Source organism: Pongo abelii, chromosome 21 (assembly GCF_028885655.2).
Source record: "Pongo abelii isolate AG06213 chromosome 21, NHGRI_mPonAbe1-v2.0_pri, whole genome shotgun sequence".
Classification (NCBI taxonomy): domain Eukaryota; kingdom Metazoa; phylum Chordata; class Mammalia; order Primates; family Hominidae; genus Pongo; species Pongo abelii.
The window spans coordinates 20390878-20409353 of NC_072006.2; the positions used below are offsets into that span (position 1 = coordinate 20390878).

General features: G+C 46.7%; 1 protein-coding gene and 1 non-coding gene across 2 annotated transcripts in view; one reads left to right on the top strand and one right to left on the bottom strand.

Annotated features, from left to right (window-relative positions):
- Positions 1–1348: 1348 nt before the first annotated feature.
- Positions 1349–18476, bottom strand: part of APMAP (adipocyte plasma membrane associated protein) — a 29276-nt gene continuing 12148 nt past the window's right edge. Inside the window, exons 3-9 of the mRNA XM_009233380.4 lie at positions 16735–16850; positions 11617–11709; positions 9865–9981; positions 8598–8772; positions 7942–8076; positions 7310–7502; positions 1349–2432 (exon numbers count right to left, since the gene is read on the bottom strand). Coding sequence (XP_009231655.3) covers positions 2223–2432; positions 7310–7502; positions 7942–8076; positions 8598–8772; positions 9865–9981; positions 11617–11709; positions 16735–16850 — 1039 coding nt within the window. The 3' untranslated portion in view covers positions 1349–2222. The remainder of the gene's footprint in view (positions 2433–7309; positions 7503–7941; positions 8077–8597; positions 8773–9864; positions 9982–11616; positions 11710–16734; positions 16851–18476) is intronic.
- Positions 12144–12250, top strand: LOC112130444 (U6 spliceosomal RNA). The gene has a single exon (XR_002912709.1). It is a non-coding gene; the product is annotated as a U6 spliceosomal RNA (small nuclear RNA).

The window sequence follows — 18476 nt, forward strand, 5'->3', positions numbered from 1 at the left end:
TTAGTAATTCACGTTAGAACGAATCCCTTTTATGTTTACAGCAAAAGCATATCACATATTTAAACCTAATAAGAAGACTCTATTTCACACCTCACCATGTCAAATTACCAGATAAAACACAGGAAATGACACTTGGAGACAGAAAATCAACAGCTAAGTCAAAATCAAGACTCCATTACTGAAAACTGTGAAAAACAGTTTGCCAGCTTCTTTATATTTCTGAAAATTAAGCACTGAAAGCAAAGCTCTCTGTTCTCAATTTAAAAAGGGAAGTCTACCTATAAGCCCAGCACATTTAAATTGTTTGTATGACAGAATGATTAGGTATTATCTTATTTTCTTCGTATACTTGACATACAAGGCACATCATTTGTTACTAAAAGTATTTCTAATGACCACTAATTTTCTTTCCTATAGAGTCACACAAAAAACTTTGAGTTGTTTATTTGACACAATGTGGGTCACACCAATTAGACAGAAGCCAGTCCTTGCCTCTGTCCTACTGGTGCTGCCTCCAGGAGCCAGCCTGGAGAAGCGGGGACATTCCCGACTCTCTTCCCCCAACACGGGGCCTGACCAGCACTGGGGGAATTAACCATCAGACTCCCAACTCTCTTCCCCCAACACGGGGCCTGGCCAGAGCTGGGGGAATTAACTATCAGACTCCTGACTCTCCTCCCCTAACATGAGGCCTGGCCAGTGCTGGGAGAATTAACCATCAGACTCCCGACTCTCTTCCCCCAACATGGGGCCTGACCAGCACTGGGGGAATTAACCATCAGACTCCTGACTTCCCCCAACAGGGCCTGGCCACCACTCAGGGGAAAGGAGGGCACAGGAGTCCAAGGCCAGCCAGTGCACACAGATGGTCCCGATGTTACCATAGCTATCAGTTCTCTGAATTTTTGTATCATTACATATTTATCGGATTTTTTTCTGACTTTTATATCTATTTAAAATACTGTCTCTGTGAAGTTATTCCAAACATCTTTGGAGATACAATCTCTTGTTACTCTCACAAATACCCAGGAAAGAAAGGAACAGATGTCAGCCCCATTTCGTAGGCTGGAAAACAGGAGGGAAGTGTAATATCAACTTACGCCAGACGGAGTCAACATCAAGAGCAGATGGCCTAAGGCCGCCTGCTCCCTGCCTGAAGACGGCTGCCTGAGAGAAGTCCCGCAGCTTCCCTCCTGAGCTAGTCGGATGGACTGCTTGGCCTTAAAACATCATCCTCACCAAGACAATCCTTACATCAACACCTGATGGAATTAAATTTCAGTACTGTTAATTAAAGTAGAGAAGAAACTCCCAGGCCACACTATCAAAAAAGGTTAATCAGCAGAAGTCGATTTATCATTATTTATTATCAAAATCATGACCAGTGTGTAGACATACTTGTGAAAATATACAGCAACTCGGGGCTTATAACACATGAGCAAAGATGACATTAACACGTGCACTGTTCACATCTTGGGGTCTAGAGGTCAAGAACAAAGGTCACAGACAAGACGTTACTAAATGGACCCCTGCAGTAGGTCCCGAATTGCAGAATCATCCAATTCCAGCACGGTCAGTGCAGAGATATTCACAGAAAGAAACCCAGCAAAGTCCTCTCTGAGCCGCTAGAGTCAACATGCTTTTCATACACACTATGGAGAGCCCACGTCCCACACAACCCTTGAGAACATAGTTCCACGTCTTGGCTTACACAGCTCTCACCGCTGGCCTCAACACCACTGGGCCATGCTCCCTCTGCTCTTCCATCCCCACCCCAACAAAGAAAGGTATGACCGCACGTTATATAATAGTAAAGAAGGACTTTGAGGCCGCAGGACAGGGCCACAGCAGCAAGTTCTCCGGGTAGTGCGTTACTGCTCCACCCACCTGAGCCCTGTTCCAAGTGCAAGGAGCTTCCCAAGTCCTAGAGAATGATTGTACTTAGAAAGCTTTGTTTTGTTTTTTTAAGAGAAAATGGCTTTACATGAATTTATGTTCCTCATGGCAGATATGTTACGCTTCCCTCTAAACAGAAAGACGAGCCCAGGTGGGGCCCGGGCATCCTCGAGGGATGAAGCAGCCATGCCCACCACCCCTCAGGGACTGACAGGTGCATGTGGACACTTGAACCACGACTGTGTCCACAGCTCCTCCTGGACCAGGCCTGGTGCCTGAGTGTGAAGACTCCTGGCCTGTGTGGCAGGGGCAGCTATCCGGGAGGGCTAAACAGCCTGGAGGCTGAGTCTGCAGAGGAAGGGGGACCTGAAAGAGCCCAGGTACAGGTGCCCATCGTGCTCGTGCACCTCACTGATGTAGGTGGCTACCAGCCCGTCGGGATCATGCAGGCTTCTCCGGAAGGCACCGCTGTCACTGAGTTCTAGGACGAGGCTGTACCGCGGCACAAACTTCATCACCGTCTCTTGACTAAAGAGCTAGAGGGAAACAGTGCAGGCAGAGTTCACCAGCTGGCCAAGAACGCTGTGCGCAGATCAATCGCGCTGCCCCCACCATCCAGGAATGGGGTCTGACTCCTTCCCATGACAGGGCAGCCCCACAGGGCAGTGCCCCACAGGACAGCTAACCCAGCTCCCACTCCCAGCCCAGGGGCCCCAAAGCAGGCCCCACCCCACCCCTGTCCCTGTGAAGATTAGGCTAAAGAGGCTCCCCAGCACAAGGACAGCAGCGCAAGCACATCTCTGCATGGCCCAGCTGAACTCAGAGAGACATATCACATCCGAGGTGGTCACAGCACTGGAGCCAAGGCTCAGAATGATCTCCACTCACCAGATCACAACCAGCACAGCTTCCCTGGAATACACAAGTCTTCTGTTTAGATTTAAAACATTTCAAATAGGCAAGGTGCAAATGATGGAGATTTGAGAGCAGCTCACGTTCAAAAAAAGTGAGCAGGTCCACAAACCACACAACATGGCTTCTAAAACAGAAAGCAAAATCCCACTGCTTTCCTCAAAGCGGGGCGTGCAGATCCTGAGGGACGCCACCAGGGACGGAGACAAAAGAGCTTAGACCTGGACTCTGTGGTCACATGGGACTGTTGAAGAGTTTTAAGCAGAGAACAGATGGCGAGAGGTGTGATTTCTGGCAGAGCAGAAGGACACCTGGTCGGAAATTATGACAAAGCACTCCACTGCCTAAGACCAAGGAATGGAAATTAACAGACAGATTTCTAGCTTTTAATACAAGGGAAAATACCCAAACAAGTGTCCAACGAATAATTTCTCCCAGTCACTGAAAATGTTCAAGCAGACAGACAAGCTGACTAGACTCTAGGTTCAACAGCGATAGATCAACTGCATTACAGCTCAAAAAATTCCCAAGGCTTCCCACTACCCACGAAATGCCATCTCCTGCTGTTTGGCCGTGGATCCTTCCCACTCTCCTCTCTTCTCTCTTCTCCCTAAGAGATCTCATCCTCTCTCACTATTACAACTAGTCACTTTCCTAGAAAGCTCTCAAATCGCCATCTCCATTTCCAACACCAGTGCTAAGTCTCACTGTCTGGGACCCGTGTCTGCCTGGCCTTTCTAATAGCACTTCAAATTCAACAGCCTCCCCATCTCCGGAGACAGGGCCAGGACCCCAGCCCTCCCTTGATCCCAGTCTCTCTGTGCCCTACAAGCCCAGCTGCCAGTCTTGCCATCTGTTGTGTGTGTCCCTGGCCTAGGTCCTGTCCTGCCGCCTCTCCCCAGTCACTGAGACAGCTTCCACACAGGCTCCCAAAGCCAGCTGAGCCCTGCTGCAAGCTGTTCTCCTTGCAGTAGCTGCAGTTCTCTTTAAAAACATTCTTTGTACTACATCGCTCCCCTCCTAAACAACTCCATCAGGAGCATGGGGCTGAGCAGGGTACATGTGTGCCGGGGATGGCAGACCATGGTGACCCAGACCAGCCCACTCTGCTTGGGTGAGGAGGTGTCCCTGCAGGGGGGTGGCCTGGCACGGGCTGTCAGGGCCCACACGGGGTGAGGAGGTGTCCCCACAGTGAGGCCCAGATCAGGCTGTGAGAGCCCATGCAGGTGAGGAGGTGTACACCCAGGGACAGCCCGGTGCAGGGATCACAGCCCTTGAGGCGAAAGGCAGCCTCCCGCACATGGTCAGGGAGGAAGGGGACAGCCCAGCGTGGGGTGCTACAGCCCTGGATGGGGCCATGTGATAGGGCACAGCAGCCACAGATTGGTCACATGCACAGAAAATGGTTGAACAGGTAAACCTAGGGAGGACAATGGGATCCAGGTTTCTCACTGTTACAGAGGTACAAATAGGGGGAAAAATAATGGGAGAAAACTTGGATCAGTCCTGTGGTGCTGTCATGGTTTTCAATTTACAGATGACAGATGCAGGCATAAGCGTGAGGTGTGTGTGATGTCTACGCATGCAGGTATATGTGAGTATGCATCGTGTGCTTGTACTCCCAGCGTTGTCCCTTGGGGACCTGGGAGCAGCGACACCCAAGGCAGTGAGTACACTCAGCACCCAGATCTCCTCCACAGGGAACCAGGGCTCCTGGGAGAAATGGCCGATTGCAGAGCTGGAGCAGGGACAATACAAGAGGAACCTGAAACGACTTATGTGCTGGAAAGTGAGGAGCTAGCCCAAGACAACAGGACATGCCCAAAGGCCCAGAAGCCACATTGAAGGGGCTCCTCCTGGCCACAGATGGGTAATCTGAGCATCAAAATCAATGATGACTGTAACACAATCACCATTAAGAACATGGGAAACCATAAGATGGCACTGGTGATTACTTACAGAAACCACCTCTCTGCGAGAGACTCAGTAATTAGACATGAAAGAACCACGTCCAGGTGGAGACACCTGGCATTCTCTGCCTGAATCAGGTGGCCGAAGTTGCCACCACCCCAACAGAGCAAACTGGTATTGCGCCCTCATGACAGCTGCGCCAAGATGAGCACAGCTTCACTGCTGTGCCACTGCTGCCAACAATGTGAGACCAGAATCCAAACATGAAAAACAAACCCTACCGGAGGGACATTCTGGGACACAGCTGACCTGTACACTTTCAAAGGATCAAGGCCAAAAATTCAAAAAAAGACAGGAGCTGAATATCCCCCAGACTGAAGGAGATTAAACAGAGCTGACAACTAAACACCATTCCTGATCCTGGGTTGAATCGTTTGTTATAAAGGACAACACCAGGACAACTGGCAAAATCTGAACGGGGCCTGCAGACCGGACAGTCACAGGGGAGCTGTGGGCATCTCCTGGTTTTGATCGGTGGTAATGAAGGAGAATGTGCCAAACACATGCTCAGGCATCTGTAGTGAGTGACAGGGCATTAGGCCAGCAGCTAACTCGAAAACAGTGCTGGGAAAAAAAATCCCTTGTACCCTCCCTCTTTCCGCAGCTTTGATACTGCCTCGAGATTAAAAAAAAAAAAAAAAATCAGGCCAGGCATGGTGGCTCACGCTTGTAATCCCAGCACTTTGGGAGGCTGAGGCGGATGGATTACTTGAAGTCAGGCGTCCGAGACCAGCCTGGCCAACATGGTGAAAACTCGTCTCTATTAAAAATACAAAAAAATTAGCCGAGCGTGGTGGTACACGCCTGTAGTCCCAGCTAGTCAGGAGGCTGAGGCAGGAGAATCACTTGAGCCCAGGAGGCAGAGGTTGCAGTGAGCCAAGATCGCGCCACTGCACTCCAGCCTGGGTACAGTCTGGGTGCGAGACTCCGTCTCCAAAACAAAAAACAAAAAAATCTTCAATGACTTGGATTACATTTTGAATAAAACTGAACCTTCTTTCCAAGTCCATGGGGCTGTGGTCCTCCCTCTCACCCCTCCTCACCCAGCTGCAGGAAGACTCCATGTTCCCTCATGCTTGCAGCCCCCTCCCTAACTGTGCCCTCAATCAATGGTACGTCCTCGCGCCTACATGTGCCAGGCACTGTTGCAGGTGTGGAGGACGACAAATGAACTATGCATGAACTAAACAGAAAAATACCTGCTCTGATGGTATGCACATTCTATTCAGGGGAAGAGACACAACCACCACTCATACTACCCTACGCTAAGGGCACTATGTGCAGATTCTCACTAAATGTTCCCAGCACCTGATGAGGCGCTATTATTCTTTCCACTTTACAGACAGAGCACCTGAGGCAGAGTCCAAGTCCCCGGCCCAGGATCCCACAGCTGGTCCGGCAGCCTCCAAAACCCCTGTGCTAGCCCATCTGCCATTTTGCCTCCCCCTAGGTCCCAGCAGGAACAGATGCTGTCTCTGGAGCCAATAAGGCAAAGAGAAGGACAGATTTCTCAACAGATTAGGACTTCCCACACAGTGACCCACAGAACTCACATCACTGAAGGCCGTGAGCCAGTCTAACTGAGAATGTGTGTGCAGCCCCCAGGAGGGGTCCAGACACACAGCCCAGCAGCAGGACTCAGCAACTGCTGCCTGTCAGCCCCAGGACCATAAGCTAGTATTTCCGTATCTGTTCAAATATTCAGTATCAATTTAAAATACGTATTCAGCCTGTGACATGGAGCTTGCTGGAAAAGCAGATCTCTGTATTACACAAGTGCCCACGTCAGCAAGTGACCCCTCCACAGTGTAAACGTGCTGAGTTATGATGTGGGGTGCTTCATGGAAGCCACTGGGAAAATGGCAAGATTTAAAGGCTGTGTTGAAGGGGCTGTTGTGTTGAAGGGGCTATGGCTGGCCATTGGTGGGGGTGGGTGACTTTTTTTAAAAAAGGGAACGATTTGGGTGTGGTAAGAGGTCAAAGGGCAGAACTCCATAGAGAAGGGTGCCTGGCAGTGAGGCTGCAAGAAGGCAGCAGGGAGCAGGCGGGACGGCAGCTGTGGTGACTGGGTTACAGGGGTGGCCACACCTGCAGGGAAGGGAGGAAGGGGCACCTGCCGACTCTTTCCCTGAGGAGGCAGAGAGGAGGGTGGAGAGCGGAGAAGGCCTGGCACAGCCATGGCAGATGGAGGAGCGAGACTGACAGGCACGTGGATGCCCACAGCCACGATGGTGAGGGTGGCAATCAAAACACCCAGAAACAGGGAACCAGAGACTGACAGGCAGGCAGATGTCCAAAGCCGCGATGGTGAGGGTGACAATAAAAACACCCAGAAAAAGGGAAACCATAAGAACCAAAGGGTCCAAATGTTTAACTCTGCATTTCAGGATGAAGAATGAAATGTGTTTCTAAGTGTCATTCAGAGCCAAATACTACAAGCAGAACTAGATTTTTAAGCTATAAGGGTCAAAAAAAATATGATTCAATTCATTTCCATTTTCTTTCTTGGAATAACAGTTTTTATAATTACCTTAAAAATCATCCTTTTAATCCAGGGTCTCTCAGATAAGAAATCCAGCATGGAAAACCCAGGGTTAGGGCGGATGGTTGACATGCCCACCCAGTACCCCCCAGAGCTGCTGGGCCGGATGTTGTCTGGAAATCCAGGCATGTTCTCCACAAACAGATCAGCCCCGCCCTTCATCAGGCCAGAAACGTAGACTCTGAAAAATTCACCCAAGCAGACAGTGAACCACAGCCCCTCAATTTCAGAAAAAAAATTTTAGCCAAGCACCAAACTGGTCTTGGTCCAAATATATATATGGAAAGTGCTCTATGTCCATCATGAACAAAGGCACAGCTGCTGAGAAGAAACCTTTGTGCACAGGGCCCAGTATGAACAGAGGGGAAGCAGGTTGGGGGAGGAACAAGGCCCTGCCAACAGGGGAATGGGGCCCAGGCTGCACCAGTCGGCCTTAAGACTCTCCCAGACTGCGACTCGCAATGGGAGAAAGAAAGCGCACCCTTGAATTTTCTTTAACATGCCATGCAGAAGGTGCGCTGCTGCCTCTGATTTCTGTCGATCCCATTTCCGTGCCCATCCCACCCCGGCCATGATGTGCTGTGGCCAGTAACTGATGGCTCAGCTAATCCCGCACACACCTTCGTATCCTGGCCATGGTTGTTTCTGCCACCAGGACAAAGTCTTCCGCAGGAGACAGCTGGACTCCATTCGGGAACCGCAGCTGGTCCAATAAAACTTTTACTTCCCTGGTCACAGTATCGTACTCCAGCAGGCTGTGGAACACCAAAAGCAGAGGGTTATGGGGGAGAATCCCTGGCTCCCACTCTGGGCCTGCAGAAGGTGACTCCGCCTCACCCTGGAGCAACAGGCCCTGGGTGCCCTGCTCAAACTTGATTCGAGGTTGGCCCCTGGGGGCCCTTCCCCATCCAGAGCAGATCCAGTGTCCCCTCCAGGGAACCCCAAGGTCAGTTATCTTGCTGACCTGGGAGCTGGACAGGAATCCCCCTCAGAGAGGCAACCCAAAGCCCAGGCCTGCCTCCGGGGTCTCTCCCGACTGCCTAGACTTGCACCCTCAGACGGACTGGCCTGTTTTATTTCCTCAGAGAAAACGAAAGCACCTTGTTCCATTTTGTGACATCCATCACCTGCCTCCAGAAGCCACTAAGGTCCTGTCCTAGAAGCTGAAACATGATGCTGGAAATACTCCCTTGGTCCCTAGAAGTAATAGGCTCTGCTGAAGCGGCTGGCCTGGCTGGTGAACTCAACAAATGGGAGACCTGGAGCAAGGCCTCACCGCCCGTCATCAGTGCCCTCCATCACCAGAAGCAGGTAGTCTCGTCTTTGCCACTTGCTGCTAGAATCAGTGAAATAAATCTTCCTCCCATCCTGAGTGACTGTAAGATCATTCACAAAGGACATTTTCTTCCCCTCAATGGGTGTCTCGGAGGACAGCAGCAGTTTCACTTCACCTGAAGTTTAAAAAGAAAGAAAAAGATTGACTTGAACTAGGAACTTCTCAATAATTTCAAAATACTAACTAGCCTAACTGATTTAAAAAGAAAAACTGAAACTTCTCCATGTCATTTGTCAGAAGATTTATTCCTTCTTATAGTAAAAACACTATTAGGTGTTAAATGATTTTTTTTAGACTAACTTCATTAAAGGCAGAATCTTTTCTATAAGGATGAAGAATTCTTTCTTTTACTAAGGCCAACTGACTTGATAACATCTACTGCAAGTGTTAGGCAGGCTTTAGTTCTATTTGTTAGTTCTATTTGAGAGAAATGACATTCTACTCATCTGCTTTTAGAAAAAAAAAGTAGTAGTAAGTTTTGAAAAATAATAGAAAGAACATGGATTGAGTGCTAAACACCCTCGAGGTGTGATCACCTTTAAACCTTCGCAACAATCCCACAGGCAGGGCTACTATAACCCCAATTTGATGAGGAAGCTGGGCACAGAGCAACCAAGGGACCTGCAGTCACAGCTGGTGCCCAGCAGAGTGGAATGCCCCCAAGCAGCTGGGCTGCAAGGCCTATGTTCGGGACCCCACGCACTGCACAAGACAGCGGACTCCTCCCCAGCAGGAACCTCCACTGAGACACACAGCACGTATTACAGCCTGGTCAAGGGGACTCACAAGCAGTCAGGGGAGAGAAGAGTAGGAATTACAGGAGAAAATAGAAAGGAAGAGACAAAGGGGAGGGCCACAGAGAAGAAAGACAGAAAACAAATAGACAAGATGCAGAGAGACACACAGAAAAATAAAGACCGAAAGAGGTCTAACTTCCTCAAAATAAGTCCTTTTGAGACCCTGTGGCTAAAATATAAATACTAGGAGGAAATTAGGGTATGGACCAAATGGAATCATGGGTAGGGAGTTTTCTGGTGTTTAAAACTAGCTGACTTTTGCAGGCAATGTTTTCAGTACTGTTCAGTGAATAAGAAATATCAGAGTCTTTAGTAGATTGTTGTTAACAAATCCTATTAAGTCTACACATACATATATTGTTTAAAAGATCTAAAATCTTCATAGAAGGAAACAAGATATTGTCACATACGTTTCCAGGGATTTACTTCAAATAGTCCCTTGTATGCATCAGCCACAAAGAGAGTCCCATTGGGCCCTGCACGGATACCCAGGGGTCTCCCACACACAGGCTCATCATCTCGGGTTTCTAGAAAAACAAACAGATGGGGATTGGTAGCTGGTCCCAGATTCTACCTGTGCTGTTCTCAGTATCCAAGCATCTCATCCATCCCTTCCCATACATCATGCTGTACAGAACAAGACTAGACCATGGCATTAGAGCTACAACTGCCCTGCAGGTGCTCACTGCAGGTGCTTATTGCAAGGTGTTCATTGTGGGGTGCTCAATGCAGGTGCTTACTGCAGGGTGCTTACTGTAGGTGCTTACTGCAGGGTGTTCACTGTGGGGTGTTCACTGCAGGGTGCTCACTACAGGTGCTTATTGCAGGGTGTTCACTGTGAGGTGCTCACTGCAGGTGCTTATTGCAGGGTGTTCACTGTGGGGTACTCACTGCAGGTGCTTATTGCAGGGTGCTCACTGCATGTGCTTATTGCAGGGTTTTCACTGTGGGGTGCTCACTACAGGTACTTACTGCAGGGTGTTTGTGTGGAGTGCTCACCGCAGGTGCTTATTGCAGGGTGTTCACTGTGGGGTGCTCACTGCAGATGCTTATTGTAAGGTGTTCACTGTGGGGTACTCACTGAAGGTGCTCACTGCAGGTGCTTATTGCAGGGTGTTCACTGTGGGGTGCTCACTACAGGTGCTTATTGCAGGGTGCTCACTACAGGTGCTTTTGCGGGGCATTAACTGTCGGGTGCTCATTGCAAATACCACTGCAGGTGTTCACTATAGGTGCTTACTGCAGGGTGTTCACTGTGGGGTGCTCACTGTGGGGTGCTCACTGCAGGTGCTTACTGTAGGGTGCTCACCATGGGTGATCACTCCAGGTGCTATTGTAGGTGCTGACCATGGGTGCTCACTGCAAATGCTTATTGCAGGGTGTTCACTGTGGGATGCTCACTGCAGGGTGCTTACTGCCAAAATGGCACGGAAAAAGGCAGGTTAAAGAACTGATGTAGAGTATAATTCCATCATATGTGTGGGTGTGGATGTCCATGAACAAAAAAATGTCTGAAAAGTCAACCACTAAAATGTTCATAACAATTACATCTGAAAAGACTCAGGTGATTTTTATTTTCTCCTTTGTGCCTTTGTGTTGTTTGTGTTTATTAAAATGCATCATTTTAATAAAAACATTCCAGCTATTAAAAAATGGTAACTATTAAGTCTATAGACTATCAATTTTCAACAGTGAGTCTTCTACTCTAGTTTTTCAAAATTTGAGTGACTTAAGGGTATTCTCACTTACAGGGCTGAAATTCCTGAGACCAAGGCAGAATAACACTTACACATCCAAGTAATGACAAGGCCACCTGCTTTTCCACAGCAGCACTGTGATAACACCTATTAGCCTCTGAAGTACCACAAAGGTAAACAGGGACCCCAGTAAAATGGTGAGGGGCGAGGCCCACACAGTACCAAGCAGGGGCCACAGCCACTGCCTAGCTGCAAAATGGGGACTGTAGGTGACCATCAGGCACCGTGAGGCCCAAGGACCACCAAGCAAATGAAGAGCTCATGGTGACGTCATGTTCCATCTACTAGATGGTCAGAGGTTCTTTTTCTCCCACAGGCATTCTAGGGAAAAGCAGTTCCACACAACGATCCGACATCTTTCTGAAAGACTGGAAGAGACACGTCGAGGGATTATCACCAACTTACTGCAAGGGCCCGAACCAAACCGGGCAATGGTCTCTATTTCACCATTTTCAAGTTTTACGACCCGGCCATCTGCTGTCCCGGTAAACATCACATCTGTTTAAAAACACAAAGAGGAGGAAGAGCAATGTTAGCCTAAGAAATGTGACTAAGCCGCCTTCTCCTACAAGAGGGCTTGTTTACGTGTTCCCCCTGCCCTCTAGAGGAAATGCCAATTCTCAAGATGGAAGAGAAGCAATTTCCGGGAATATAAAAAAATCCTTAAAACTTACAGCGATAAAACTGCGGGGGCCTAGAGAAGCAGCCTGTGGGCGTGAACCTGACTCAAGAGCAAGGGTGCAGCAGATACCAGTCAGTGATGAGAACTGTGAGGATTTTCTCCAGTCCTGAAGCACTCAAGCTGACACTCAGCACCTAGGGGCATGAGTTCATATTCACCTCACATCAATGTCTGCTGCTGATATTGATTATATCCAACTAAAGGAGAAGAACTGCCAGAAATCCTTTAGGAGAAAATTACAGCACATTAAGTGCTTACTTCAGCAGCACATATACTAAAATTAGAACGATACAGAGAAGACTAGCATGCCCCTTGAGCAATGATGATACACAAATTCATAAAACATTCCATAGTTTTCAAATGTATATTGCAAACTCAAGGGTAACCACTACAAAAAGTAAAAAAAAGAAGTATAACTGATATGCTAAGAAAGAAGAGAAAATGGAATCATATAAAATACTCAGTTTAAAACTACAAAAGACAAAAAGAGAGTAGAATGCAAAAATAGAAACAAAGAATAAGGGCAAAGAATAGAAAACAGTAACAAATATGGTAGATATTAATCCAATATATCAATAATCACTTTAAACATAAATAGTCTAAATATACCAACTGAAAGAGAGACATTGCCAGAATTATTCAAAAAACAAGACCCAACTCTATGTTGTGTACAAGAAACTCTCTTTAAATATAAAGACATATATAGATTAAAAGTGAAGGGATGAAGAAAGTACATCACGTTAACACTAACCAAAAGCAAGCCAGAGTAGCTGTATTAAATTCAGACAGAGAAGACTTCAGACCAAGGAAAGTTATCAAGGATAAAGAGGAGCATCACACAATGACAAAGGGGTCAATTCCTCAAAAAGACATAAGAACCTTTAATGTGTATATGCTTCACAATAGAGCACCAATATGTGAGGCAAAAACTGATGAAACTGCAAGGAGAAACAGAATCCACTATCACAGTTAGAGACTTCAACAATCTAAACAAGAATAATCACATGATCATATCAACAGATACAGAAAAAAACATCTAGTAACATCCAACACCCATTCATGATTAAAAACTCTCAGCAAGCTGGGAGTAGAGGGGAAACTTTCTTAACTTGATCAAGAACATCTACAAAAAAAATCTACATATAACATCATACTTATGGATGACAAACTAGAAGCTTTCCTGCTAAGATCAAGAACAAGGCAAAGATGCCCCTATCACCACTCCTTTTCAATATCATACTGGAAGACCTAGCTAATGCAATAAGACATGAAAAGGAAACAAAAGGTATACAGATTGAGAAGAAAGAAATAAAACTCTCTTTGTTTGCAAGTGACATAACTGTCTAGGTAGAAAATCTGAAAGAATCAACAACAACAAAAAACCCTCCTGGAACTAAGCAATTATACCAAGGTTGCAGGATACTGCAAGATATTGACTCACCTTCCTTTATACTAACAATGAACAAATGGAATTTGGAATTGAAAACACAACACTATGTACATTAGCATCCAAAAGACTGGCATACTTAGGTATAAATATAACATAATATGCGCAAGGTCTATATGAGGAAAACTACAAAATTCTGATGAAAGAAATCAAAGAACTAAATAAATGGAGAGATATTCCATGTTCATGGATAGGAAGACTCAATATTGTCAAGATGTCAGTTTTTCCCAGCCTTAATCTATAGATTCAATGCAATCCCAATCAAAATCCCAGCAAGTTATTTTGTAGATACAGACAAATTAATCCTAAAGTTCATATGGAGAGGGCAAAGACTCAAAATATCCAATACAATATTGAAGGAAAAGAATAAAGTCAGAGGACTGAAACTACTCAACTTCAAGATTCTCTATAAAGCTACAGTAATCAAGACAATGTGGTATTAGCAAAAGAATAGAAAAATAAATCAATGGAACAGATAAAATTTTTAGCCCAGAGACAGACCCACATATATACAATCAACTTGATCTTTTGACAAAGGAGTAAAGGCAATACATAATGGAGAAAAGAGTGTTTTCCACAAACGGTGCTGGGACAAATTTGTTTGCATCCACATGCAAACAAATAAGTCTAGACACAGACCTTATACCCTTCACAAAAATGGAATTCAAAATGGATCATAGACCTAAATGTAAAATACAAAACAAATTCCTAGAACATAGGAGAAAATCTAGGTATGATGATGAATTTTTACATATAACACCTGGGTATGATGATGAATTTTTAGATATAAAACCAAGGTGAGATACATGAAGAAATAACTAATAAGCGAAACTTAATTAAAATTAAAAACTCTTGCTCTACAGAAGATACTGTCAAAAGAATGAGAAGCCACAGACTGGGAGAAAATATTGGCAAACAACATGTCTGATAAAGAACTATTATCCAAAATACACAAACAACTCTTAAAACTCAACAATAAGAAAATGAACAACCCAGTTACAAAGATGGGCAAAAGGCCTGAACAGACACATCACCCAAGAAGATATACAGATGGCAGGTAGGCACATGAAGATATTCCACATCAAATGTCATCAGAGAAATGCAAATTAAAACAATGAGACACCACTACACACCTATTAAAAGGGCCAAAATCCAAAACACTGACACCACCAAATGCTGGCAAGGACACGGAGCATCAGGAACTCTCACTAATTGTTAATGGGAAGGCAAATGGTACAGCCACTTTGGAAACGCTTGGTGGTTTCTTACAAAACTTAACTCTTACCATACAATCCAGCAATTATGCTTTTCAGTATTTACCCAAATGAGCTGAAAACTTAGGTCCACACAAAAACCTGCCCACAGGTGTTTATACCAGCCTTATTCATAACTGCCAAAACTTAGCAGCAACCAAGATGTACTTCAGTAGGTAACTAAACTGTGGCACATCCATACAATGGAATATTATTCAGTGCTAAAAAGAAATGAGCTATCAACCCATGGAAAGACATGGAGGAACTTTAAATAAATGCACACTACTAAGTGAAAGATGCCAATCTGGAGAGGCTACATACTGTATGAGTCCAACTACATAGCATTCTCGAAAACACAAAACTATGGAGATGGCAAAAAGATCAGTGGTTGCCATGGGTTAAAAGAAAAGAGTGGGATGAACAGGCAGAGCAAAGAGGATTTTCAGGGCAGTGAAAACACCCTGTATGATACCATAACAGTGGATACATGGCATTTGTCCAAACCCATAGAATGTATAAAACCAAGAGTGAACCCTACCGTAAACTACAGACTCTGAGTACTATTGATGTATTGATGTGAGTACATCAGTTGTAACAAACGTACCCCTGTGGTGGGGGATGTTGATCATGTGGGAGGCTGTGCATGGCATGTGTGCAGAAAAAGTATTTGACGAAATGCAACACCCAATCGTAATAAAAACTCTTTTTCAGAAAATCTCTGTACCTTCTGCTCAATTTTGCTGTGAACCTAAAACTGCTCTTAAAAATAAAGTCTACTTAAAAACAAATAAAATAAAGACTGCTATAGTTGGTGATTACTCTCTCCCAGCACTCCCCAGAGCTAGTACCTCCTTCCACTGTCAGCAACCTGCCAGCCAACCCCCAGGGCAGCTTCCAAATGAGGTGGCAGAGACAGCAATGGCAGGTCCCTGTGGCTCACACCCACCAGAGAGGACCCCACTGTGCCTGGCCAAGAAATGTCACCAGCTCATCAAAGAAAGAGATAAAGCTGGGACCTGGTGACAAAGTACAATGAGAAGTAACCCAGTGAAAAGGAAAAAGACAGGAAAGTGCTCTCTTTGGGAGGTAAGATCATTGATTTGCACTTCAACTGCTGTTAAGCTTCAGTTTTAAAGAGTAATATTTGATTTTTCACCAAAAAAAGCTAAAGCTTTTAAAATTTACACAAATAAATGCCAATGTCTTTTTAAGAGAAATACAAAGTTCTATCATGATATTTACTCTTCTTGAAACAATTTTGACTTTGACAGCCAAGAAAACAAACCAACTGCAGAAATGGACCAGTCCTTGGGGCCTGTGTCAAATAACAGGGCCCGGGCAAGAGAAGCTGGTCAAACGTCACTAGAAGAGAGGCCACTGACCGGCCTTGAGAGCACAACAGAAGCACCCTGTGTGCACATATCCACAGCCACCCACTGCCTGGAGAACAGAGTGTGTTTCAGAATAACAAGCAGCACTTCCAAAGAAGCTGCTCAGCAAGCCCACACCAGATTAAGTTTTAAACTATCTGTGACTATCTGTGCCTTCCCAATACTAAACTTAATTCTCATTTTAACAAACAGAAAATGCCTTGCTCAAGGTCGCTAGAGATGCAAGTATTAGAACCAGACCCAATTCTAGTTCTGAGGCGGGGGCAAGTGTGATGCAGATGGGTACGCTTAAGTGTACCCATCAAAGTGAGCTTTCAAACATACAGACAAAAACAGTGGAAATATTGAGAACCATTTGTCTTCATTTCACAGTGAAATCTATACAAAGCAAATGGAACTAAGAAATACTGTGCTGTCAAATACCTATTTAACTTTGATAAATGAACTAAACATCAGTATCTGTATTTGGCCTTTTTCCTTTCACAACACTTTGAGCACAACAAAGTGTTCCATAGAAATGAATTCAAAATCACCCAGTGCTAAAATGGCATGCAACCTGGGCAGATGAGACCAGCAGAAAGAGCCACTAGGGCCTCCCATGTGATGTCTGAGGGCCAAGTCCCACGTCCGCAGCTAAGAAGGATGTGCAGGGCCCCGGTCCAGGGGCAGCGTGCCACTGCAGCTGCTCCCACAGAACCCGCCCCCTCAGACAACAGACAGCCTGGAAGGCCCCCCCCAGCTCAGACTTACCCCCAATATGTGCTATGGACTCCGGTCCAATAAGTTGATTTTCAAACAGCCTTTCTGCCTGTCGCAACTTCGTATTTGGATGCAGAACACCAAGCAAGAGCGGGGGTTCTTTGAAGCTGCAAAATAATGCAATTCCAGAGATTTGTCTATAAATACACATGTGAAGAAAATGTGTACCGAGCACCTACTCTCGGTTCTTTGATAAAGATGGCACTTTCTAACAACATCCTCAGTTGCCAGAAATACAAATGTTAAGAAAAAACTATTCTAGGATATCAGAAAACATCATGATACAAAAGAAATATAAAAATATAAATGTGCTAGTGCAAGGCCTTCAGCAGTCCTGTCACCTGAGAGCATCCTGGGGCCTGTGCCCACCCATCCTCCAGCCTCCCCGGCTCCCCACCCCATCCAATGCCTCAGGGCAGCTGGACCTCCTCACCCCTGTGACTCACAGCCCTACAGCCACTGGAGTCTACCTAGGGTGGTGGGGGGCAGTGCCCACGTTTCACACCTGATGACCCGGCCTCGTATTTCACAGAGAAGATGGAAGGAGCTAGGGGAGACCTTCCTGGGACTGGAGCCACCGTCCCATGGTCCAGCACAGGGCACTCCACCTCCCGCTGACACTCTCGGGGCCCACCAGGCTCTCCCTGAAGCAGGAGCCTGAGCTGGGCCCTGGAGCCCTTCTACTCACAGACACGGCTCCAGAAACTCCTGCCTCTACTCCTCCTTTCCATCCATGTGCCAGTATGTCACGCCTCCCAACCCACCATCAAGTTCTGCTGAGGCCACTTTGAAAAGACACCATTGAACCCTTCTCCCCATGTCCTCCTTACCACCCTGGCTGGGGCCACCATCCTCTCGCCTCGCCCCTGCTCCCTCCCTTGACCCCTGTAGTCTACTCTCAATCCAGCAGCCATGCCGGATCATGAGCTTCCTCTACTCAGAGCCCCACAATGGCCCCTCTCACCTAGAGCCAAGTCCTGGCAGCAGCCTCTGAGCACCGCAACCTGGCCACAGCACCTTCTTGCCCCCTTTCTCCCTTGTGCCTTCTGCATCCCTCACACCAGCCCCTCCCTGCTGGGTCCTAACCACACCAGCATCTCCCTATCCGGGGCCTTCTCACCAGCTCTTTGCTCCACTTGGAACAGCAACCATCCCCCACCCAGGAGGCCCACTCTGACCACCCAACTGAATATCCGATACCTCCCCCGAACCCAGGCCCTTGCCCTACTCCATGCTCCCCATAGCACATACCAGCTTCTCATGCCCTGTGTAATCTGCTTCTGTTATGTTTATGGTCTGTCTGTCCCCACTAGAACATACGCTTCATGACATCAGGGATTTCTTTCTGTGTTTTTCTCTACTGTATTCCCAGCACCTGACACCCAACATGGCACACAGAAGGCTTCCAATGAGCACTGCTGGAGGAAAGCAAAGTGGAGAGGAGTATCTTCCAATTATCCCCTGCCCCCTGCCTCCAGCAAGGCAGAGAATTCAAGCACAGGAAGGAGAATTGGGGAAAAGTTTATGACAACAGCAAAAAGAGCTTCTTTAAAGCTCTCTTCACAGCAAATGAGGAAGGAAGGGAAACCCCACCTGGGGCAAGTGGTGCCATGCTATGATGACAAGCAGAGCTGCCAGCTTCGCTCGGCCTCGGTCACCTCTACACGCCGGGCAGCATGGGGTCACCATGGTCAAGAGGCCATGCTCGGCCTCGGTCACCTTGACACGCCGGG